General features: G+C 36.4%; 2 protein-coding genes across 15 annotated transcripts; both read left to right on the plus strand.

Moving 5' to 3' along the window:
• Window positions 1–9,448: 9,448 nt before the first annotated feature.
• LOC137830940 (serine/threonine-protein kinase ATM-like) lies at window positions 9,449–13,846 on the plus strand. 6 transcript variants are annotated; one of them, XM_068638357.1, is made up of 4 exons: window positions 9,449–9,547; window positions 10,270–10,307; window positions 10,435–10,569; window positions 11,365–13,846. In XM_068638357.1, the coding sequence occupies exons 3-4, from the start codon at window positions 10,461–10,463 to the stop codon at window positions 13,692–13,694; spliced, it is 2,439 nt and encodes an 812-aa protein (XP_068494458.1). In that variant the 5' UTR covers window positions 9,449–9,547; window positions 10,270–10,307; window positions 10,435–10,460; the 3' UTR covers window positions 13,695–13,846. The 6 variants fall into 6 exon arrangements, with proteins under 6 accessions (XP_068494458.1, XP_068494462.1, XP_068494460.1 ...); XM_068638361.1 differs by having other exon boundaries at window positions 11,368–13,846; XM_068638359.1 differs by having other exon boundaries at window positions 9,452–9,547; window positions 10,439–10,569.
• Window positions 13,847–18,852: 5,006 nt separating this feature from the next.
• On the plus strand, window positions 18,853–22,447 carry LOC137830942 (uncharacterized). 9 transcript variants are annotated; one of them, XM_068638368.1, is made up of 5 exons: window positions 18,863–19,028; window positions 19,363–19,793; window positions 20,306–20,344; window positions 20,448–20,591; window positions 21,424–22,447. In XM_068638368.1, exons 4-5 carry the CDS (start codon window positions 20,558–20,560, stop codon window positions 22,266–22,268), a joined length of 879 nt encoding a protein of 292 aa, XP_068494469.1. In that variant the 5' UTR covers window positions 18,863–19,028; window positions 19,363–19,793; window positions 20,306–20,344; window positions 20,448–20,557; the 3' UTR covers window positions 22,269–22,447. The 9 variants fall into 9 exon arrangements, with proteins under 9 accessions (XP_068494464.1, XP_068494465.1, XP_068494470.1 ...); XM_068638364.1 differs by having other exon boundaries at window positions 18,854–19,028; window positions 19,363–20,344; XM_068638369.1 differs by lacking the exon at window positions 19,363–19,793 and having other exon boundaries at window positions 18,854–19,028.
• The last annotated feature ends 1,576 nt before the right edge of the window (window positions 22,448–24,023 follow it).

Consider the following 24,023-nt stretch of genomic DNA (forward strand, 5'->3'; position numbering starts at 1 on the left):
ATGGATGAAGAAGATGAAAAGAACTAGGAAACTTATGTGGTTGGAGCTCTTGGAGATGTGCACGCCACTTGAAGGATGAAAGGCTTCAAGATGAGTGTAGTTGCGGCCACTTGAGAGTCCAAGAATGCACTCAAGATAAGACTAGAAGAGAAGAAGACACAAGTCTCTCTCAATTCACTCACCAATTTGGGAGAGGTTCTTTACTCACAAAATCAATTCTATTATTTCAAAGACCCAAGCCCTTCTTTTATAGATTCTAGATTTTTCCTAAAGCTAACGCCTATAGATGTTATACACAAGAGGTGTCTTAGGTTTCCCTCTTTAGCACCTTGCTAAACACTACTCTATGTATTTTAATTTTTAAACAAAAGAAACTACAAAAAGAGAAAACATTTGAAGCCTACTTCCTAACTCTTTAGCTTTGCTCCTTGTAATCCTTTGAGGTAAAAAGGATGATGAGCTAATATGTCTTTGAGCATCTTCAACTTCAACCTCATTCTCTTCTTCTTCTTGATCTCGATCGGTATTCCATCAGCTAGGTAGCGCCTATAGGGTGTCATCCATGTGTCCCCCTCCTCAACTGTGCATACTTGCATAGGATCCCCCTGCAAGACTGGGTAAGCGCTTACTCTGGGCCTCCTCAGCGTCTCCTGAGTTAACGACCGATGACTCATCGCCCCTCCCCTGATCGTAACGACCGATGACTCATGGTGCTTTGAGGGTTTCTTGTATCACCGTCCTCTGCCTTCCCCCTTTGCCCGAACTGACGAGCTTGGCTAGCAAGTCGACTCAGGCATTCTTCTCTCTCGGGATGTGCACCAGCTCAAACACCGCGAACGAACTCTTCAAGACTTGGACGTACCCCAGGTACGCGGCCATCTGTGGGTCCTTGGCTTGATATTCCCCAGTCACCTGACCTGTCACTGAAAAGGAGTCGCTCTTTGCCAATAAGTTCTGCGCTCCCATCTCCTTAGCTAAGAGCATGTCGAAGATGAGAGCTTCATACTCTACCTGATTGTTGTTGGCCTTGAAAGCGAACCTTAGGGCCTGCTCGATCAACAGCCTGTGCGGTCCTTCCAAGATCACGCCAGCTCTGTTGCCCTGCTGGTTGGATGATCCATCCACTGAGAGCACCCATCTGAAGTTGGCCTCATCCTCTTGCCGTGCATCTGTCGGGGAGATCTCTACTACAAAATCCGCATACACCTTGCCCTTGATGGGGCGTCGGGGTTCATACTGAACATCAAACTCCGAGAGCTCCACTGCCTAATGTACCATCCTTCCTGCTACGTCCGGCTTCTGCAGCACCTTTTGAATAGGTAAGTCCGTCATCACCACCACTGTGAAACTTTGGAAGTAATGACGAAGCCTCCAAGCCGAGAATACTACGGCCAAGGCCGCCTTCTCCAGGGCCTGGTATCTTACCTCTGGTACTTGCAATACTTTACTCACAAAGTATATTGGTTTTTGTACCTGATCCTGCTCTTGGACGAGGACCAAGCTAATCGCCCGCTCTGTTACAGCAAAGTACAATCGGAGTGGAGTGCCCAACTGCGGCTTGCACAACACGGGAGGGGTAGCTAGATACTCCTTCAACTTAAGGAACGCCTCCTCACACTCTTCAGTCCACACGGACCGGCTATTCCTTCTCAAACACTGGAAATAGGGGTGTCCTTTTTCCCCTCCAGCCTACACAAATCTGGACAGGGCGGCCATCTGCCCGGTCAACTGCTACACCTCCTTGACCAAGGTCGGGCTTCTCATGGCAAGGATTGTCGCACATTTCTCCGGGTTCGCCTCTATCCCACGCTCGGTGAGCAGGAAACCCACGAACTTTCTCGCCTCGACCCCGAACACGAATTTCTTAGGGTTTAGCTTCAACCGATACTTAGTTATCGTCGCAAATAGCTCTTCCAGATCAGACACATGCTAACCCCTCTTCTGCGAGATCACCACCATGTCATCCACGTAGGCCTGCACATTCCTGCCTATCATGGGTGCAAGAACCCTATCCATCAACCTTTGGTAGGTGGCACCTGCATTCTTCAGCCCGAAGGGCATCACTGTGTAGCAGTAACAAGACGTCTCGGTCATAAACGTCGTCTTGCACTCGTCTCAAGGGTGCATCTTGATTTGGTTGTACTCGGAGAAGGCATCTAAGAAACTAAGCATCCTACAGCCCAAGGCGCTGTCCACCAAGGCATCGATGCTTGGTAAGGGGTACGAGTCCTTTGGGCACGCCTTGTTGAGGTCAGTAAAGTCCACACACATTCTCCACTTCCCGTTGGCCTTCTTCACCAATACCACATTTGCCAACCACTCAGGGTATTGAACCTCTCTAATGTGGTCGGCATCCAGCAACTTCTTCGTCTCTTCCTTGATGACTTGCCGCCTCTCTTCATTGAACTTCCTCCTCCTCTGGCGGACGGGCTTGACCTTGGGGTCCATGTTGAGGCAGTGACACAGGAAATCTGGGTCTATACCTGGCATGTCTGAGGTGGACCAGGCAAAAGCGTCCAGGTATCGTGTTATCACCCCAGCAACTTGGTCTTGCTCCGCTTGGTCCAGTGACTTACCAAGTTTGAACGTTCTACCCCCGATCTGCCTCTCCACAATGTCCTTTGTTGGCTCGGGTCGCCTCTCCCGAGCGCTTTCTGCGCGGGAGACCCCTGCACGGGCGTCCCCGTCTCTGCTAGGTGGGCGTTTTGTAACCATGAACACCCCCTTTTTGGTCTTGAGGTTGCTCTCGTAGCACTCTTTAGCCTCCTGCTTATCCGACTTGATGGTTATCACCTCCCCGCTCAAGTCCGGTGACTTCATCTTCATATGGCGTGTTGATACTACCGCCCTCAGCCTATTCAAAGCTGGTCTCCCCAACAGAATATTATAAGCTGAGAAAGCGATAGCCACCAAGTACCTTATATTCTTCGTGCGGGATGCAAAGCTATCCGTAAAGGTTGTCCTCAGCTCCAAATGCCCCCGTACCTCCACCTGGTCCCCTGCAAAGCCATACAAGCACCCAGTGTAGGGCCTCAGCTGATTGGGAGACAGCTACAGCTTGTTAAAGGTGGACCAAAACTTCACATTCGCCGAGCTGCCTTGGTCCACTAGCACTCGGTGCACCTTCCTCCCTGCGGTTACAACGGATATCACCACAAGGTCGTTGTCATGAGGAACGACGTCTCGAAGATCGGTCTTCGTGAAGGTAAGGTCGACATCGAGCACGTCATTCACCGCTTGATGGAAACCAAGTAGAGGATGCTCAAGCCCATGAAGCCCAAGCCCAACAAGGGGCCCAAGCCCAACAAGGGGTCCAAGCCCAACGAATTACTAGGAGCATGGCAAGAGCTTTGGGACAAAAGTATAATAAGATGGCTCTTCTTATTTCTTTTGTAGAATAGGGGTGCGGATGTAATAAAAAGGTGTAAGTAGTAAGGGAGTCTAGGGGGGAGTGTAGATAGGAGTTAGGAGGTGCCAAACTAGGAAGGAAAGTCACACTTCCTTCATTGTCTAGTTGGCGCCGAATTTGAGTAGCATTTGAGGGTCATTTGGATTTGCATTTCAGCACCTCATAGGCTATAAATAAGGTGCTTCCCTTTGTATTTTTCAGATTTGGATTTTGAAGTAGAGAGACTATACTCAAATTTAGAGAGAAATTGTGAGTCTTGAGTTTTCTTCTTCCTTTGCCTTATCTTGTGAGCAATGGTGAGCTTCAAGTGGCAGCACTCCATCACTTATCTTGGAACAAGGCTCCAAGTGGCGTGAATAGCTTCTCCAAGTCTCAAAATCCAGCAAGCTCCATTTCTATAATTGTTCTTCTTTCATTTCTTCAATTTTCATTCGGTAGCTTCTTAGTTTCTAGTGTTTCCTTTCATTTGTACCGTTTGAAATTGTGTTTCCAGCTTTGTTTCTTTTGTTCGGTTCAATTCAGTAGCTTATCCTTACATTTCTGTTCGGTTTTTCTTTCTTGTTCTTCATCATTGTTGTTTGATTCCATTTGACAATATATGGACTTCCATATGAGCTTTGGTTTGGTGCAAAGTCTTGGTGAGTTCTTGAATTAGAACATTGATCCAATTCTAAGTAAAAGTGCCATTTCATGACCAACTCAAGTTGTTCCTAAGAATGTCAAAGAATCATGTATTCTTGTTGTTACCTTCACATCACCGCTTGCGCCTCTACTGACATCACCGATCATGCATACCTCTTGCGCTGAGAGGTAGTGCACCCTCCACCTGAGAAACCCCCCGAGATGGTGTGGATCTCACCATGAACGGGCATCTCATGACCCTGGTCCTCTCCTGATGCTGCTGGGGTCTCAATCCCCTCTGGCTCTGCCAAATAATCATTTAGGAAGCCACTCTTCACCAGCTCATCCAATTGGTGTCCCAGCGCCAAACAGTTGCGTATGGGGTGACCAAACTTTTGGTGAAACTCACACCAAGCCTCTTTGTGAGGTCCCAGCTTCATGTCAGTCTTGGGCGGCATCCTCAACCTTTCTGCCATGTTGGGCATGGCTATCAGATCTTTCAAATCCACCACAAAGTTATGCCTCACGGGCTTATTCTCCCTAGCACGCCCCCTAGCCTGAGGCTTCCTGGGCTAATAGGGTTGCTTCTTCCCATGGTTCCTCTTCTCCATTGCTGCCTCATGCACTCTCATGGGCTGCGCACGCGCTGGTGCACCTAGGCGCGTGGGAACAACACAAGCGCGCTTCTCATTCACTTCCCCTTCCACCGCGATGTGGGCCACCGCATGACGCCTGATCTCAGCAAAGGTTTTGGGGCGACTTCTAATGAGTGATTCACTGAAAGGCCCTGGACAAATCCCCTTTCTAAACGCATGAATCATCATAGTCTCGTCCTTGGTGTTAACCTTCACCACCTACGCCCCAAAACGGTTAACAAACTCCTTCAGCGACTCACCCTAGTACTGCCTTACGTCGAAAAGATCGTAAGAATTGGGTGGGGGAGCGCGATTCGCAATGTACTGCTCCCTGAACAACTTCAACAGCTGGGCAAATGACGTCACTTGGCCATCAGGGAGGCTGATGAACCAATCCATTGTCGTCCCTACCAATGTGCTCATGAACAATTTGCACCTGACTGCATCAGAACCACCAACCAGCATCATCTGCGTATGGAAAGCTGTGAGATGAGCCTCTGGATTCTCCATCCCAGTGAACGTGGCTTTCGGTCCCACGAACGTAGCAGGTATCACAACATCCATAATTGCTTGTGAAAAAGGCATGGGAAATTCCCTAGGAGGAGTAACACACTCTCGTTCCTCTGTTTCACGATCCCCTGCCTGGTTTCGCAATTCACGGCGCAATTCTTCATTGGTTCAATGTAGTTCTTCGTTTCTTGCTTGTGACGCAGCCAGATCAATCTGGATGCGTTCTTGATTAGTTCTTGCCACTGCCATTGCTTCTTGAAGGCCATGCATCATCTCCATAACCTGTTGCAGGGTAAGACCTTCGCCACCGACTGGCGCAGCAGATCCTTGCCTCGTATTCCTCATTCTTGATTGATTCTTGATGAATCTTTCTCAGTTCTTGCGGTTGAGACAATCGTTTTAGATCGGGCCCCACGGTGGGTGCCAAATGTTCCCGCCGGTTGACCTAAGGTTTCTTGTGCGTCTACGACAGTTGTGTGTCCAAGAATCCCCCCTCTTCAACATCGCTTTCCTCATCTTGAATCACCTGAAAACAAAGAGACAATGGGCGCCCTCGCGTCCGTTTGCACTTCGACACTGAAGTCAAACACCAGGCAAAGAAACACCAAAAACTCTAACTTCTAAGAGTTTTGTGTGAGTATTCTCTGTGTGTGTTACTTGTATTAGAAATGCATACCTTGTTATGCTAGTTGTTTCCCTTTATATACCTTTCACTGTCTCTGCCCTTTTGCTAACTGTGAATTAAGCATATTGTAGGTCCGTCTTAGCGACACTATCACCCAGTCTTAGGGCCATTTAGTGCGTAAGACTACCCTGTTAAAGCGCAACTGGCACGGGATGACCACTTGGATGCCAACTCATGCACCCAATCTCTGGGTCATCCGCCCTGGGAGTTCCCTGTCTTACTCACGTGCCATGCATGCAGATCACTCCTGGGATGTGACCCTTACGAGTCGTCTTTTTCCCAGTGGCTCTTTGATGGTGGTGCGTACTACCGCGTTCCCTACACCCCATGCACAAACCCCTCATGATCTAGGCTTCCCCTTACTGGTAACTGAAGTGTGGCCTGAAAACCACCTTTTTCGGTCCATCTTTATTGTTGGGTTGTTGAGGCCTCCACGCCCTGCCTCAATGTCGTCCCCCTCCTCGGCTCCCCTTATCTGTGAGCCTAGCGAGACTCTGCCCTGTCCTGCCAACCTCCCAGTGAATCCAGCCTTCAGGATCCCACCAAGACTTTTGTCAACTCCGAGTCCGAGAACTGGTCGGTACAGTATTTAATATATATTACATATATGATGATATTTGTAATATAAATTACATATCATTTTGAAGTAATAATGATTTTTTTTATTATTATCTATGTTAACCTATTATGATTTATAATTGCATAATAATCTATATATTTTTCCTTCTCAAGTATATATATATATATATATATATATATATATATATATATATATATATATATATATATATATATTACATATGGTTTATTATGTTTATAAGGCATTACATTGTACTTATGTAAATATATTAATAAAATTATTATTTTTCAAAACACGTTCATTTAGTTAAATTTATGTTAATATACATAACTATTTATAAGTGAGTTTGAAGTGTAAAAGTTAATATGTTAAAAAAACATAAGTTGTAAATTCAAATCAAAGGTAATTTATTTCGTAATGAGTGCAATACTCTTTCATTATTTCGTAGTAGTGAAAACATAAATATTCTATTGTGCGTATTCATATTTTTGTAAAATAGAAAAATAATGAACTCAATTAAAAAAATATATAGTTACTGTAACTCTAATCACATTTAACAAAAAAATTGTTACCAGAATATTATAAATAAAATAGTCATCATTAAAAATGTTGAAGATTAAAAGGCTAGTCTACTCACAAAAATTTATGGAACACGTCTCACAAAAGTTACTTTAACAAAATTTCACGTGTTTTTTTTGTTTCATTTCAATGACACTTAAGCTTATTTATTTTGCAATAAGCAATTTAATTTTACCAATTAAGCATGCTACTTATTTATTATCTACAACAATATATTATATATCTATAATTATATATTAAGGATATTTTTATGTACATTTTGTTTTTCAACTTTATCTTTTATAATATTAAAATATAATAAATTTAATAATTATTTATTTTAAATTAAAAAAATTGAATTTGAAAGAAAAAACAATAAACCCAAAATATAAGGAAAATTTTCTATCATACATAACTTTTTATTCTATTTTATCCTCATTAATATATTTTATATTATTATTTTATTTTATTAATTTTAAATTATAAGAAGAGACGTTATATAGTTTATACTAATATATATTCATAACCGATTTTTTTATGTAAATAAGTTTTTATCAATTTTATCAAAACGTCACAAAACTTCCTTTAACATTCACTTTATTATACTTTTAAAAGAGAAGTAAAATAATTTTTTTAAATATTATATAAAATATAATTATGAATAAGTTTAATGTTTTAATTGACTGTTTTAATAAATTATGTGTTTAATTGACTGTTTTAATATAATATATATATATATATATAATAAGTGTATTTCGTTCAATATAATTTTTTATAATAAAGATAAAGTTCATAATAATATTTAAAAAACATATAAACACATAAATTTATTATAAAATTAAAAAATAATATACGTAGTCACGATAAAAAGGGAAACACACATAAATTTATAATAAGTTAAAATATTACAATATAAATTTATAATAATAATATATAAAATGTAAATACATATAAATTTATAATAATAATATATAAAATATAAATACATATAAATTTATAATAAAACTAAAAATTACGACACATGATAATAATATATTTTGTTTTTGTTAACGTAAATTCAAAACAAAAACAATAAATATGTTTATTTTAAAATGAGAATAGTAAAATTATAAGTTCAACGATAAAAATTATATATTTTAAAATATAATATTAATTTTTATATATATGGTAATTTGTACATTATCAATTAATTATAATTTTATTTCAAATAATTTTAAAAAATACTTAAATGTAATTATAATATTAAATATATAATAGAGGATAAAAATTATATATTTTAAAATATTAGATACATAATAATAATATAATAACAATAAAATACTGTATATATAATAATAATAATAATAATAAATTACAGATATACATTAAAAACAAAAATTAAAAATACCGATACATGTGTTGTAAATAAAGGATTTAAAGTTTACATAATATTTATTATATTACAATAAATAAATAAATAAATGTTTGAGTTAACTATTATTTTATTTATGAAGAATTTTAAAATTTTGATCTTCTAAATATTTTTTTTAAGTATTTAAAAAATATATGATTTTAATTTCAAAATATTCAAGTTAAAAAAGTCTCACCAAAGTTCAGGTTGGATCTTACTCAGTTTGAATGTAAAAATCTAGAGATTAATTTATGTAATATCTTAGAATTCATATTTGACTATTTTAGTTTTTAATTAGTAAAATTTCGTTACTTGAGTTTGATTGATATTTTAAAATAAAAATAATCTAAATTTATTTGAATTTTAAATAAATAAAATAAATATATTGAACTTTTAATATAAAAGAACTTGTGTGTAATTTTAATCATTATTTTTATGATAAACTATAATTTTGTATAATTTATTGCTAAATCTCAACAAAAATTTAACTAATTTTCAACAAAATTTGTTAAAATAATAATAGTATCTCATTTTTAGGAATGGATGAGTTCCGAAAATTAATATCAAAACCCATTATCTAATATCTCTTACATAATTTAAATTCATGGGAAGTTTTTTTAAAAAATTATTTTTACTAAAATATACTTCTTTGATTTTAAAAGATTTGAAAATAAAATTTAAAGTACAGAAAATAAAAAAATAATTAAACCTAAATATTTTTCTTAGGTATAAACAAAACTTAAAAAGCAATTAAGAAAGGAGGTTTATGAATTGTTTCCGAGAAAAACAAATACAATTACTTTTCAAATAGTTAAGTTTCAAAATAAGACGTTATTCGTGTTAATTAGAGTAAATAGTGACAACAAGATCAAATCTTCAGAAATAATAGTGATATTCTTAGATAATATGTTTTAAATTGGGAATTAAATTTTGATAATTTTTTTTTATTATATAATTTTGAAACTTAATTTGGGATTATTGTTATTATTACCTTCTAAACAGGGATCTAATATCTTTTACCAAACAAAATATATATATATATATATATATAAACAAATTTAGTCACTCACTCACTCACCATAGTTATTATCACTGTTTGCATTCTCTTCTCTTTCATTCATTCACTCACTCAAATTGCTTCTCACTGGACTCAGATCAGGCGAGTCACACTTTTCCCTTTTCTTTCCTTTTCTTCAACTCTTCTCTCTTTCTCTCTCCAAACTTTGTGAAAATTCGTAATTCATCATTCAATCTGGGGCTCTTATTCTCCTCTTCAGTTTCTATAACTTATTTTCCTGGTTTTCTTACCGAGAAAATCATTCTATTACGCATCATTCTATTACGCGTAAGATTTTCAGGGTTATTCTTTTGGTGAATGAAATTTTCTGTTAAAATGCGACTCTTTTTATTTTTCACATTTTAGCGAGTAAATGTGGAGGGTACACACTCTTGAAAATTTGAGATCGTTCCGATGATAACCAATGGGGTTATGGAATTTAAATTGATTAATTGTGTTTTAAGAAGTCTTATCAAACGGACTCTTTTTTTTTTTTCTCAGAAACAAAAAAAAATTGCTGAAGATGTGGGTTACGTTGATTTTCTGTGGTCGTTTAGGGTGAAGTCAATAACCCGTTTACATGCAGTGTTTTTGTTCTGCTAAATCATCACTTGTTGAAAATATTAAAATATTGGGTGTGAGTTTCTTTTTTTATTTCTTTGTTTTTTATAAAAAATAATAATTTATATTGGAAATGCTAAAAAACTTTACTTTTCTGTTTTTGAGAATTATAATAATGGATGTCATCTCTTAAATTGATGAAATATGTTTTTTGCTTTCTTAGTGTGAGAGTTTGTATAAGTAAATTTTTCTGTTTCATGCAGGCATTGATGAGTTCCAGAATTGATTGAGAGAGAATTTGGTAAGAGATTCTTCTTTTTGTTAAGTGGAAGCCATTCAAAATATTGATCTCATTACCTTCAGTTTTGTTTATCTGCAAGTAGTTTTGTAACCCTGGTTGTGTCTTTGCTTTGCATGTGTTGTATTAGGTAGTTTATTTTATTAGCAGGCGGCAATGGATGTGGTTTTGACCCTAGGAAGAGGTGACACTGATTTTGGTGATGAGACAAAAAGTACTGGAAACACCATCATGCATGAAGAAGCCCGGGGGAAACTTGGAAGCTGTAAGATTTTTGTGTTGACTTAATATCTATGGTGATTGTGATTTTTTTTGGTTGTAGTGTGTTTTGTATGGAAATCTGGTTTTCTACTTTTCTACAGGTTTTTAAATTAATCTGAGCATCTCCATTGGTGATGTAGGAAACCCACTTTAGGTTTTTTAGTGAGTCTGAAGTGGGCTCTACTATGTCATATTACATTTAAGCAACCCACATTTGTACACTCTTTCTAACTGTAAAGTAGTTTTTTTGTTCATAATTAACTCTTTCTTATATAAGTTATACTTAGATTTGAGCAATCGTCCGGTTATAAGATCATCTCCAATAGGGAAAAAAAATAAGGAATTGTTTCTTAGTTTGCGTTGAGAATCGTTTTTCCATACCTTCCGATGTTAAATCTGTGACTGATTATTTTGTGCACAACCTTTTTGTGGTAGAGCTTAGATATCTTCTCTATATTTCATGGTTCTGATATATGACTCTTTTTACCTGCATGGAAAAAAAATAAATTCAAAAGTGGACGTTTGGTTTGCGTTTTATTCCTATTTGATATCATCCTCTCAATTGATTCTTGATTCATGTGTGGAACAGTAGAAGTGTAGGAGGGCTTATGTTTATGTATCATTTAACTTGCTTTATTGTATGTTGGTATTCTGAGTGGCTTCTTCATCTTCATCATCTTATCAAGCGCTGAATTATTGTGAATAGATTGGCCAATGTTTAATAGTGTAATAAACATGGCCTCATGCTTTCAATAGGCTAGGTACAAATTATTGATTGAGCAAATTTTTTCCTTCACAGCAGGCTTTGATTCAAGAGATCGAAGAAAGAGCAAGTACCTGTCTTACCCGTATACAAACCTTAGATCAAAACAAAAAGATTCACCTGCTGAAACTGAAAACTCGAAGACACCATATCCTTCTCGGAAAGGAGGGGCTTCAAGTGTTGGTAGTAACCCTGCAAACATATCTTTGTCGAATGCTAAATTGGGTAGCAGGAGGTTCCGAAAGAACTGGTACAGAAAGTTTGTCAGCTGCAATAATCAGTCCAGTAGTCCCGAATTCATGAATGCATCTATAGTTGATGTACTCTCAGGACTTTTTTCTACAGCCGTTGATTGTATGTTTCCAGTTGGGAAGGAGAACTTTGATTTTGTTGAGCAGTTCTTTTGCAGATATAGAATATCAAACTATTATGATGAGGCTGAACTTGCTACCTTCCAGGTTAATGCACAAGAACCGGGGAAACCTGTGGGTAATGATTTACCAGATACCACAAGTAAGAAGAGAAAGAACAATAAAAGGGAAAGTGCAGTTAGGCGGAAGAGAAAATCACTCAGTGGCCTATCAGATGTGAATGCAAACACATCTAGCATTGACTCTCATATGCCTGGGAAAAAAAGGAAACAAAAGAGGAAGATGGAAGAAGCAACTTTGGGGCAACAGCCAAAAAATGTTACGACAAATTTAATTGGGGGAAGCCGCAAATACAGCTCAACTCCTCAAACTTCACCAAATCTGAGTTGCCTTGCTTATGAAGGAAAGACTGTTTATAAAAAGAGGAAAAAGATAGAAGTACTAGAGAATGAAAGTGCTCAAATTACTTCGGTGTGTACAGATGCCAAAAAGCTTAAAGGCAGTTCACTGGTAATAGATTTGCAGTTTACATCCCCACCTGTGCCTGTTGATATTCCTGACAGAAATAAAAGTGGAAATAAGGAAGAACTAGTTTTATTTTCTACTAATCCAGAGTCATGTGTTTCCCAAGAAGGGCCTGTTGGGAGGATTAATGATAATAGCTTGTCAGTAATTACCAAGGCAGAGGCCAGTACTGTCCTGGTAAATGAAGCAGCATTAGAGAACAGCATTGGGAAAGCAGCAGGAGTGCATCTCAATAATAAACTTGCTGTGGGAATGCCTCATAATAGCTTGGGGAAAGCAGCGGAAGCGCATCTCAATACTAAACTTGCTGTAGAGCAAACAGGGCTGAACAATAACATGGAGAAGGCAGTAGAAAAACCTCTCAATACTAAACTTGCTTTAGGGGAACCTAGGCTGATTGATAGCACAGAAATGGCAGCAAAAAAAGCTCTCAACACTAAATCTGTTGTTGAGATACCTGATCTGAACGATTCTAGTGCTGAGTGCAATTCAATCAGCACAGAATTTGATACTGTCAATTTCACTTCAACTGAATTGAAACCAAAGCAGTCGAGCTTATCTGCTTGTTCAAGGCCTATCAAAAAAACTACTATTTGCTGGAGACGGAAGGACGGTGGTGAATCACTTGGAAATTGTCTTCTCCTACAATTTTCCCCGGTAGCCTATATCCCATCAAAAGAAGATCTAATGACTACCTTTTACCGTTTTGGTCCCTTGAAGGCATCAGAAACTCAGTTGTTAAAAGACGCTGGTAGTGCTCAAGTTGTTTTTGTCAGAAGTAAAGATGCCGCTGCTGCATTTCATAGTTTAGAGCAGAACAAATTTGCCTTTGGTTCTACTCTTCTTGATTACAAGCTCCATCGTCCTTCTGCATCCTGTCCACCTGTGGAGCAACTCATGATCCCTGCCCAACCCGCTGGGTTTATGGCAATGCCTGGTGTAACCCCTAATCAACCAACTGGATCTATGGCAATGCCTGGTGTAACCCCTGCTCAATCAACTGGGTTTGTGGCAATGACTGGTGTAAACCCTGCTCAACCAACCGGGTCTAAGGCAATACCTGATGTAACCTCTGTTCAACCAACCGGGTCTATGGCAATGCTTGGTGGAAGCCCTACTCAACCATCTGGGTCTATGGCTGTAACCCCTACCCAACCAATTTTGTCTAAGCCAAGGCATGGTGTGACCCCTAACCAGCCAACTGTGTCCATGGCAGAGCCTGGTGTGATCCCTACCCTACCAACTGGGTCTATAGCAGTGCCTGGTGTGACCCCTGCCCAACAAACTGGGTCTACTGTGCCAATGCTTGGTGAAACACCTCCATCCCTTCAGGACATGAAGCAGAAGTTGCAGATGATGACATCAGTACTGGAGAATTCAGGGAGTAGTCTTTGCCCCCAGATGAGAGCCAAACTGGATTCTGGAATTAAAAACCTTATGAGAAAGGTGAATTCCAGGACCAAGGTCTAAACAGAGGTCTGGGAGGCTTTTCTTTCTAAATTTATCATGGTAGTTAAGTAGATCACAGTAGTTTTATTCCAGTCCTCTTGCAGTGGTTGTACTGGTGGACTTTCATCCCCATTTTTTAAAGATATTTTATGCACGAGTGTCGTTCGATTCAATATCATTCAGTGCTTACAATGTCTTTCATTTGTATTTATGCTTCTATATTACGGGACAAAGTAGGTTTTAACAATCTCCAAATTAGTCATTAAGAGATTTAGTTAGGGTTTGTTAGTCCTTGATAATTCAAAACATTGTTAGTTGCATAGAATGTTATCATTTATGGTTGTTTTCTTTGGTTAAAATATTTATTTAGTCTTTACTGTTGAATACTTTTTAATTATTATTCTTTGTACTTCAAATCATTTTTTAGTCTATATGTTTTAAACTAATTTCTCTTAGTCCCAACCAGTTTAAATGAAAGAGATTAGAAGAAATGGTTTTATTGTGTTTGCTAAAGTTCACTTTTCTTTCTTTCTAGTGTTTTCTACATGACTCAAAATTACAGTATCAAGAGTTTTGCATTATGATGTTTTCGATATTTGCATTTAGACCTAGTTACTTTGTATCACTTGAATTGTGTTCATCTTCTCGTGTTCACCAATTACCATGCTAGACTCAACTTTTTCATTTCATGCCTTCTTTTATATTCTTATAAAAAGAAATAGCTTGACATTGTTTCAGTAAAAAAATTGACGATCTGATCCCTAAATATATAAATTGGTAACATTTTTAGTCTTAAAAGAATAAAAAATATTATTTACTCTATATATATGCTAAAAAAAATACAAACTGATTTCTGAACTTTATAATTTAATATGAATTAGTCTTAAAGAATCCAGTGTTAAATTGATTTTTAAATATTACAATTTAATGGCAAATCTCACATAAATTTAGCAAAAATGACGTAATTATTTCACTTTTTACACACTTAGGAATTGAATACAAAATTTCCTTCTTTTATACACTAAATTGAGATCTATTTATATTTTTAAGGAAAAAAAATGACCTTTTATGAACATATTTGCAATGTTGGCCCTCTAATTAAATCTCGTTTGTCAATCTTGTTTCTCATTGTTATTGTCTTGGTCGATGATCAACATTTTGTTCTTAACAACTCCGTTTGTTGCAAGTTTGAAGTGATGATTCTCTTTGGTGGAATGAGAGATAAATTCTTTTGGTTTTCAAATTTCTTAGGGGTGTCTTAAGGACCAAGGTTGTTCTTCACAAATCAAGTCATCTTATGTAGCTCAAGTACAAAAGAAGACTTTTGCACAAACCTTGAATAATGCTTGTGATATAACCCTATTTCATAGTTGTGTTCTTCTTGCATTAATGAAGATTTAATATATGTTTAGATTGACGAAGATGTGTATCTTATAGGTCTTGAAAACTGTAAAAATCACCTTCATGGGAGAATAATGCTATCTAAAGGTGACAAACATTTTACTCATACGAACGTGTGCAAAAATTTGGATTTTGCCTCGAAATCTCTGGGACTTTGGAAAGTTATTCCTTTGGAAAAAAAAAAAGGTTTATGAATTTGTTTTCTCTTCTCTTGAAGTGAAAAGAGTCCTAGAAGTGGGATCCTGGCAGTGGGGTATTGGAATCTCAATTCAACTTGAGAGTTTTTGCTTGTACCAAAGACTTTGTGTCATCTTCCATGAAACTCGCCAAAGCTCAATTTATACTCCTTTTTTTCTTGATGACTGCACCACGAATAAATCTGAAGATTTCTTTTGGTAGAGTGGTGATTGATATTGTTATGATATTTGCTTTGCCTAATCAATTTTTGTGTGGAAAGACCTAGTTTTGCTTTTATTGCAAATATTGAATTTGAGAAGTTTCCTGCAAAATGATAGGGCATGATATTTCTAAATGCAAACAACATTTTCATAACCTCAATAACATTGTCAAACTGCCTACTGTTTGTCCAAACCTGTTGTTGTACAGTATAAACTTGTGATTGTCTAGACCAAAGAAAATAATGATGTCCCTCACAAGGAAGTGGTTGGTGAAATAGAATTCTACAACAGAGGTACTGATATACTTGTTCATAACACAAGAGTGGTGGAAGTTAAGGGAACTATTATTGATCTCGATACCCTTTATTGAAGTTGGTGTTGGCTACGTGGAAGTTTTATCTCTTATTGGTCAAAGTTTAAGAATTTTGCTAAAGATATAGGGCTTGTTTAGGATTTTAGAATGTTGTTTTTACTGATATACCATTTTTGGAGGATGCCCATTGTACCGGTATGGGCGAGGCTGGGACCCACCTGGCTGCCCGAGGCCGAGTCTACCTGACCGACACTTGGGAAACCTGGTTGAGGCTTAAGAACTTTGGCCGAGAGGACGAGGCCGACGATCCACTTGGCCGAGACCTTAGAAGATCTGGCCGAGACGGCCGAGACCACAAGGATTTGGCCGATGGCCGACCCATACCATGGGAACTTGGCCGATGGCCGAACCCTATTACAATTAACGCTCAAACCGAGATCAGTGAAGCTAATCCATCATCAAGAATTAGGTAATGCAACCCTAAGCGGTATCCACCTTGATAAACGGGCCCAACAAGGTAGGCCTATTAGAATAATATAAATAGCACGCATCCCAAGGAGTAAGGTATGTCATTTATTACTGTTCACCTACCTGAGAGCTAACCACCCGCTTTACTGACTTGAGCGTCGGAGTGTCTTCGCAAGTACCCCCACCATCCGGTGTTCTCCCGAGACCGAGTGCCGAAAATGGAGAAGCAGGAGGACGAGAAGAATCTCAGCTCATCACCCAGTCACCTGCCCGACCGAAGGAAGAAGGAGAAGACTTCAATAGTTCTCTAGGCCCCATCTCCCTAGTAGGAACACCCATGAATTAGATAATTTGATAAAAAATGACTTATTGCTGCCTATTGGAAATTATGGTCTTTTAGAAGGATTCTCTCACCTCAAACAAGTTACTTTTAAATCTATTTCTCAAGATCTAGTCTTACAAAATTGTTTTGAATATCTTTCAAGTGATGAACAACAGGCTCAATAATCATGTCTGACCATCTTAGCCGTGAATATAGTTGAATCTACCTCAACCGATATTTTCTTAAAAGAAGTCAATTTGGTCCAAAATAGGTCAACTCAAGAAAAAGTAATTGTAGCGATGTGCATCATATCATATGATTTTATTATCAATATTGAATGCAAATGATAGTCAATCTGATTGGATTTTTTAGATTCAATGGTTCCTTTATTGTTTTTATGGGAGCTACTTATTAGAGAATGTTCTTTTATTTATCTTCTTGTCTTTATTTAATTTTTTAATTTTTTTTAATTTAAACTCTAGTTGCTTAGACTACTCTTAGTTTTTTTTACATATATTTGGTCTAGTCTTTTTTTTTTCGTCTTTGTGCTATTTTTGGTATGATAGCATGCCTAGCCTGAGTTTTATTAAAAAAATTAATTTTAACTTGCATAAAAGAATTCATACATATTCTTTCTCAATTTTTTTAAAAAGACCTTTTTAGAGATTTTTTTACATATGATATGATATAGCCGTAAAAGTTGAATTAGTTATTTAGAGAGTCTAAGATTTGAAATTCTTGGTAATAAGTTTTAATTTTGAACTTTTTTAAAGACGCGTTGACATAGTGCTTTTAAGATTAAGTTGCAAGCAAGTATATATATATATATATATATATATACTTTTTTTGAGAAATTTTTATTGCAACTCGATGATTAATACTTGGAATATCTTTCAGTTTTCCAATAAAAAATTTAAATCATTTTAAAACTAGATATAATTATATTTTTGTCTCTACATTTATGATCAATATTCAATTTACTATAGTGATTTAAAAAAAAATTAATTTGGTCCAAAAAGAATTTAAAAGAATATACAATTTGGTCTCTTGTTAAATTTTCATCAAGGAGTTAACTTTTGATGATGCGATACACAATGTGGGACAATAGTACATAGGTGGAGTCCACGTGTTAAGTCCACATGTTATGAACCCCAAGACTCTCCCCTCTTCGTCATCCTCACTGTAACAACCTTGCGTCTCTGCGTCGTCAACTCAACCCTTGTCGCCGACCCTGACCTTCGTCGCCTCTGTCGCACGCACATTCTCTCTCCCAATGCGCTCTCTACCTCGGCCTTCACCTCTGCTGCACAGCACATCCTCTATTCAGTCTCTCAATGCGCAGTTGAGTCTTTGACCACTCACAACTTTATTGATATCTATCTTTTTTTAATCTTTTCTTTTGTTGAATGTTCTACAATACCCCAAAAATCAAATCCATAATGTTCTCCAATACTCTCAATGTTCCCATAAGCTTTTGCAATATCCTCAATGTCAAGATTGTGAATTCAAACTGCGACTAGAAACAAAGAAGGAGGATTGAAGAAAGAGAGAAATGAAAGAGTGAATTTGAGGGTTAAAACATGAGGATCATAATTATTGTTGGTTGTGATGCAGGATACGATAAATTGATAAATAATGAAGAAAAATCCATTATTACGAAGGTGCTTGGAGGAGAAAGATGATTAGAGTTGGAAGAGAGGATGAAGAGAAAAGGATTTAGGATTTAGTGTGATGACGAGGATTCGACGTTGAGACATATGTGCATAAAAGTGTCACTTACAATTGTTACATCATAATGTTAATGAAATTTAACATAAAAAAAAATCAAATTGTAATAGATTGAATATTGATGTAAATGTAGAGATAAAAATGTAATTATATCTTAAAATATTTGTACAATTTAAAAATAATTGAAATATTAGTATAATTTTTAAGAAGCACCAATGTAATTTCCTCTTATAATAAAGAAATATACAGAGGGTATAAATGTGATTTAAGAATTTCTTATAAAATTTTACTGTAATTTATTCTCTCCTTTTAATGATAATAATTACAACCTCGTTACTAAACTCTAGATTTAAATTCACTTTTAGTTCTCGTTCCTCTAATACAGTGAATGTGTAATTTTGATCCTTATAAAAATTCAATAACACGTTTATTCTTCGAAGTTTTTAAAATTAGGAAATTTTAATCTAATATAATATATAATCTAATTATTAAATTATTAAAATTTATAATTCAATACTATTATTAATATATTTGGTAAATAAATAACTTTGTTATTATTGAGAGATAAAAATAAAAATTTTCGTTCTCCACATAGTCGGAATGGCCACTGCACAGACCTTCCTCCGTCCACTCCTCCGTCTCCGCCGCCGGGACCCACCTGATTGACGGCGGTTCCCACGTCAACCTCCTCTTGCATTATCCCAAGTTTTGATTCTTTTCGCACAGTAGGATTTAAAAAAAAATCTATTCATTGCTATATCAAACGAGTTAGGGTTTTCCATTGAATGATTGTTTCAAATTCTTGTTTCCTTCTTCACTTCATTGCTTGTGAACTTTTTTGTTTGGAAGAATCCCTGTACTCTACTAAATTATTTTATTCCATTGAAAATAATGATTTAGAATTTATGTATGATTTATTAGGGTTAATGTGGGCGGAATTGTGTAGTTGAAATTGAAATGAAGGTTCAATTTCTTACAAAGTTAAATTTGAGGGGAGTGTTGAATTAAAGTATGTTTTGTTTCCCATTCTTACTAAGGCTTTGACATTTGAACCTGCAGAGCTTGGTTCCCATTGTGCTGCTTTTAAGCTTCCTGAAGGTTTTCAGGAAGATAACAAAGAGGCTGATAATAACTAAAAGTTGGTTGAGGATGAGGACTAATTATATTTCCTATCATCTGAATTGTTCAGCGGCCAGAGCAAAAGGAAATCTGGTGCTGGAGACGGGCAACAGTATCACTATTCACTATACAGTATTGGTTGTCTTGCAACAGAAACAACTTGCTCTCCTTCTTGTGGAAACTGAAGCTGTGAAACAAGAAAAAGAATATCAAATACAGAGTCACTTTAAGGCAATCCAGGAAGCATATGTGGTGTTGATTCATGATTGATCCTATGAACCGCTTGCTGGTCCTGTGTTCTAGTGTTACCGTTTTGGGATGTTCTAGTGCTAAGCTATCTGGGGAATCAGCGGGAAGCATATTAGAAGGAGGTTGGAGAACAAGACAGACAGTGATAGAGAACACATAGGAACTAATCAAACTATGAAGGATACACTTACTGAAGTAACTAGGGACTATTCAATAAATATGCATTCTTCATCTAACCAGTTAAAATTACCTCATACAAGCGTTTAATTTTTGTGTAGTCATCCATCTCAAAACATATGTAAAAAAATGTGCCAAACAAGAGGTGGAGTAGTTGCATTACTTTTAACGGTTACTCTAGTTTGAAGTGGTGAAGAACCCTTCACATTCAGTGCCCTTGTTCTTCTAAATCACTCATTATTTTTTACTTTCCTTTATTGTTTTTGTCTTTTACCTAATTAGCTTTTCATTATAAATATTAAAATTAATGCTTATATCATATTTTATTCTTTACAGTTCAGTTTATTTTTGTGAATGATGGGTGTTTGCCCAATTCTTAAATTGATTTCGTATGCCTTTCCCTTTCCTTTAGTGTGAAGTGAGAATTTGTGCAAGTGAAATTTTCTCTGCTCTGCAGGCTTGGATTGCTTTCAGAATTGATTCATAAAGGCAACTGGTAAGAGAGTTTTTGTTTATTTGGAAGCTATTCAAAGTCTTGATTTGTTTTTTTTTTTTCCTTCAATTTTGTTTATTTTCCTTGCGTGCATTGTATTCGGTAGCCTATTGGAAGACGGCGAAGGATGTGGTTTTGACTGCAGGAATTGATGACGTTAATTTTGTTGCTGAGACAAAAGTGACTGCAAACACCACTGTGATAAGAAACCCCATCATGACTGAAGAAGCCCCTGAGAAACCTATAGGCTGTAAGATATTGGTGTTGAGATTATGATCTCCTTTATGCACTTTGTTATGTGTTTGATTGTTACTTTTTCTAATTATGGTTTTATTCTGGATGGAACTCTTTTTTTTTAACCTTTATATGCATTCTTAAATTTCTATGGTCTAGTGTGGTTTACAACGAGTATCAATTTCCCACAGCGTGCATACCTTCCAATGTATAAATTTTGACTGCGAATATTTTGGGCGCACAATCATGTTTAAAAATTCAAAATCACTTCTGCCAAAACATAGATCCAATGTTTCATATCTTACTATGGTCCAGTTTCTGTATCATTTCAGCATTTGACACGATTTATTCCATCTGTCACATCTTTCCAAACATGGGTAAAACAATAGGTCTCTAAGTCTCATGTATACATCATAGTTGCACCAATTTGATTGCAGTTCACATCTTTAATCTGTAGTACATTTCATGATTCTAATTTCTATTATATGACATGACACATATCAGCATGTAAAAAGTGGTGTTTCAAATTGGACATTTGGTATTTTTTTTTTCTTGTTTGGCATACGCATGTCTGAAATTTTATAGATGTTGAGTTATTTCCCCATTGGTGCTTTATTCATGTGTAGAATAGTAGAACTGCATGAGGGCTAATGTTTATGTATTCTTTAAGTTGCTTCATAGTATGTTGGTATCATGAGCGGCTTCTTAATCTTCTCTTATAATGAGCTGAAGGTTTGTGAATTGATTGGGTAATGTGTGATATGTACAATACACTGACGTGGTGGTCATGTGGTTTCAATTATTTAGCCAAAAAATTACTGATTGGGCAATTTTCTTTTCTTTTACAGTAGGCTTTGGTTACAGAGTTCGGAGAAAAAGTAAGTATCTGTCTTACCCTTACTTGAACATTGAACCAGAGGAAGAGGTTTTGTCAGCGGAAAGAGAAGACTCGAGGACCCATGAATCTTCTGCATATACTAAATCGGGTAGTGAGATAAAATCACTCTCTGGCCTGTCAGATGTGAATGCTAATACTTCTAGTGGTGTCTCATTGAGGCCAGAGAGAAAATTGATACAAAAGGTGAGGGTGACAGAAGTAACATCAGTGCATCAGCAGCCAAATGTTGAGATAAATTTAAATGGGGGCAGCAGCAAATACAGCTCCATTCCTGATGCTTCACAAAATCCGAGTTCTTTTTCTTTTGTTTCTGAAGGAAGGGCTGTGCATAAAGAGAGGGAAAAGATAGAAGCACCAGAAGATCCTCAAATTTCTCAGATTTCTTCAGTGCATATCGATGCAGCAAGCCATAACTGCAGTGCACTAGTTATAGCTTCAAATCTAGAGTCACATGTTTCCCAAGAGGGACCTATTGGGAATGTTATTACTGATCATAGCCTGGCAGCAAGTTCTATGTCAGTGGTTGGTACTGTCCCTGTAAGTAAAGCAGGCTTGAAGAATACCATGGTTGGTACTGCAGCAATGCCTGGTGTGACTCCTACTCAACCAACTCAGTCTATAGCAATGCCTGCTGAGACACCTCCTTCTCTTGAGTTTATGAAGAAGAACTTGGAGATGATGTCATCAATCCTGGAGAATTCAGGGAATACTCTTTCCCCCCATATGAGAGCCAAACTGGATGCTGAAATTAAAAACCTGTTGAGGAGGGTGAATTCTAGGAATAAGAAGGCCTGAGCAGTGTTTTGGAAGCTTTTTCAGATTAATCGTGACAGTAGTTAAGTAGATTAGTCAGGGTTTATGTTCTGGTCGTCATTCAGTGGTGTACTGGTGAACTTTCCTGCCCTTTCTTTGACTTTCGAACACTTCATTTGGATGGCTCAAGGATATCTATGAATGAATGTTATTTGATTCTATATCAGTTTATATTCTTTCCATTTTTTCGTTTGTATTTATGCTGGGAGAAGGAGAAACTGTTAGGACATATGTGTCCTCTAACATACAAATCGTGTTAGTTCCTTAGAGTGAAAAAATAATGTCAGTTTGAGGTGAGATTTTTATTGTCAAGATTCATGTCTGTCCCCAAATTACAGATGGGTCAAGGGGTTTACATTTTTGTTACAGAGGCAAAATATACTGAAATGAAATGTTATTTTGTATTCTTAAAGGTAGAAAATAAGCAGACATAAGAAATGAAATTTCAATAAATTAAGTACTTAGCCGTGGCCATAAATGAGATGCTTCCCGGGAATTACAATACCTAGAAGGAAATGGATCGATATGAAGACTGGTTTGGATACTGTCCTTTTTCAGAAAAAAGTATAGATATAGATTTTAATTTTTTTTTATATAATTATAAAATTCACTTGTGTAATTATGTTTGATAAAGTTTATTTATTTTGCATGACTTTTCTATATGGCCCCACCCTAGAGTGTGAAGAGTTTTGGTGGTATAGTGTTTTCAAGATAGAAATTCCCATGTAGTAATTATGTTGCGCTTAGATATGTTCATCGTCTTGTATTCTGTCTTAATGGTTAATCAAAATGGTTGAAATGCAGATAAAAGAAAATTAATTAGAACAATGCGAACTAACTAAGAAATCAAAGTTTAAGATAAGGAAGACTTTCAATCCTCTTACAAAAACCAATTTTTCAGGAGATTAGAATATTAAAATAACTGTTATAGATAATTAAAAAATGAAACTTCTATTGACCAAAACCTCAAAACTCAATGGAAAATTACAAAGGAATCAATAAAAAAAGGTTTAACCTTCTATGCGGAGGCAAAACAAAAGAATTACAAAAAAGAAAAGAAACTAAGAAAATCCTATGATCCTCCTTTCTCCTTGATGCTTGTGTCCTTTTATAGACTTTTCTGCTCCAAGAATCTTAGAAAAATATTGTAGTTTAGATTTTGTTAACAGACTTCACTTTTCCATAATTCTTGTATTTTGCAGAAGATTTGCTTACGATTTTTTTTTTTCTGAGATATTATAGCTTTTATTTCCTCTTCTTCTCCTTAGATTTTGTTTTTTGTTTTGATTAAAAGAAGCAACTTGGACTTTTGCATATTTGACCCATTTACATAGGTAGACACTTCCTTCATACCATTTACTCTTAACGAAGATAATAGTTAAAGCCAAAATAAACCCAATTATATGAATATTAATTAAAATAATAGATTTATTTATTATTATAGTCAAATAATCTATGACTAAAGCTATTGAATGTGAATAAATATATGCTCATCAATTATATAGAACCTCATAATTCATTGTGAAATTACAAGAGAATCAGTCTAAAGGAGTTTAGCCTTTCATGTGGAGACAAAATGAACAGATTACAAAGAAGAGAATAAGAAAACCTTAATGCTTTGTTCTCCCAACGTCATTGTCAAGATACAAAACTTGATGATTTATCCTTGAAGCTTGTACCTGTTTATAGATTTTTTTGCTCCAAGGATCATAGGAAAATATTCCAGTCTAGATTTTG

The sequence above is a fragment of the Phaseolus vulgaris genome, chromosome 6 (assembly GCF_000499845.2).
Source record: "Phaseolus vulgaris cultivar G19833 chromosome 6, P. vulgaris v2.0, whole genome shotgun sequence".
Taxonomy (NCBI): Eukaryota; Viridiplantae; Streptophyta; class Magnoliopsida; order Fabales; family Fabaceae; genus Phaseolus; species Phaseolus vulgaris.

What these genes read in the sequence shown, in the direction of transcription:
- LOC137830940 (XM_068638357.1), top strand. Translation starts at nt 10,461, where the DNA reads ATGGATGTGGTTTTGACCCTAGGAAGAGGTGACACTGATTTTGGTGAT. An exon ending in CCGGGGGAAACTTGGAAGCT is followed by an intron (nt 10,570 to 11,364) that starts GTAAGATTTTTG and finishes TTTCCTTCACAG; the next exon opens with CAGGCTTTGATTCAAGAGAT.
- LOC137830942 (XM_068638363.1), top strand. Translation starts at nt 20,558, where the DNA reads ATGACTGAAGAAGCCCCTGAGAAACCTATAGGCT. An exon ending in CCCTGAGAAACCTATAGGCT is followed by an intron (nt 20,592 to 21,423) that starts GTAAGATATTGG and finishes TTTCTTTTACAG; the next exon opens with TAGGCTTTGGTTACAGAGTT.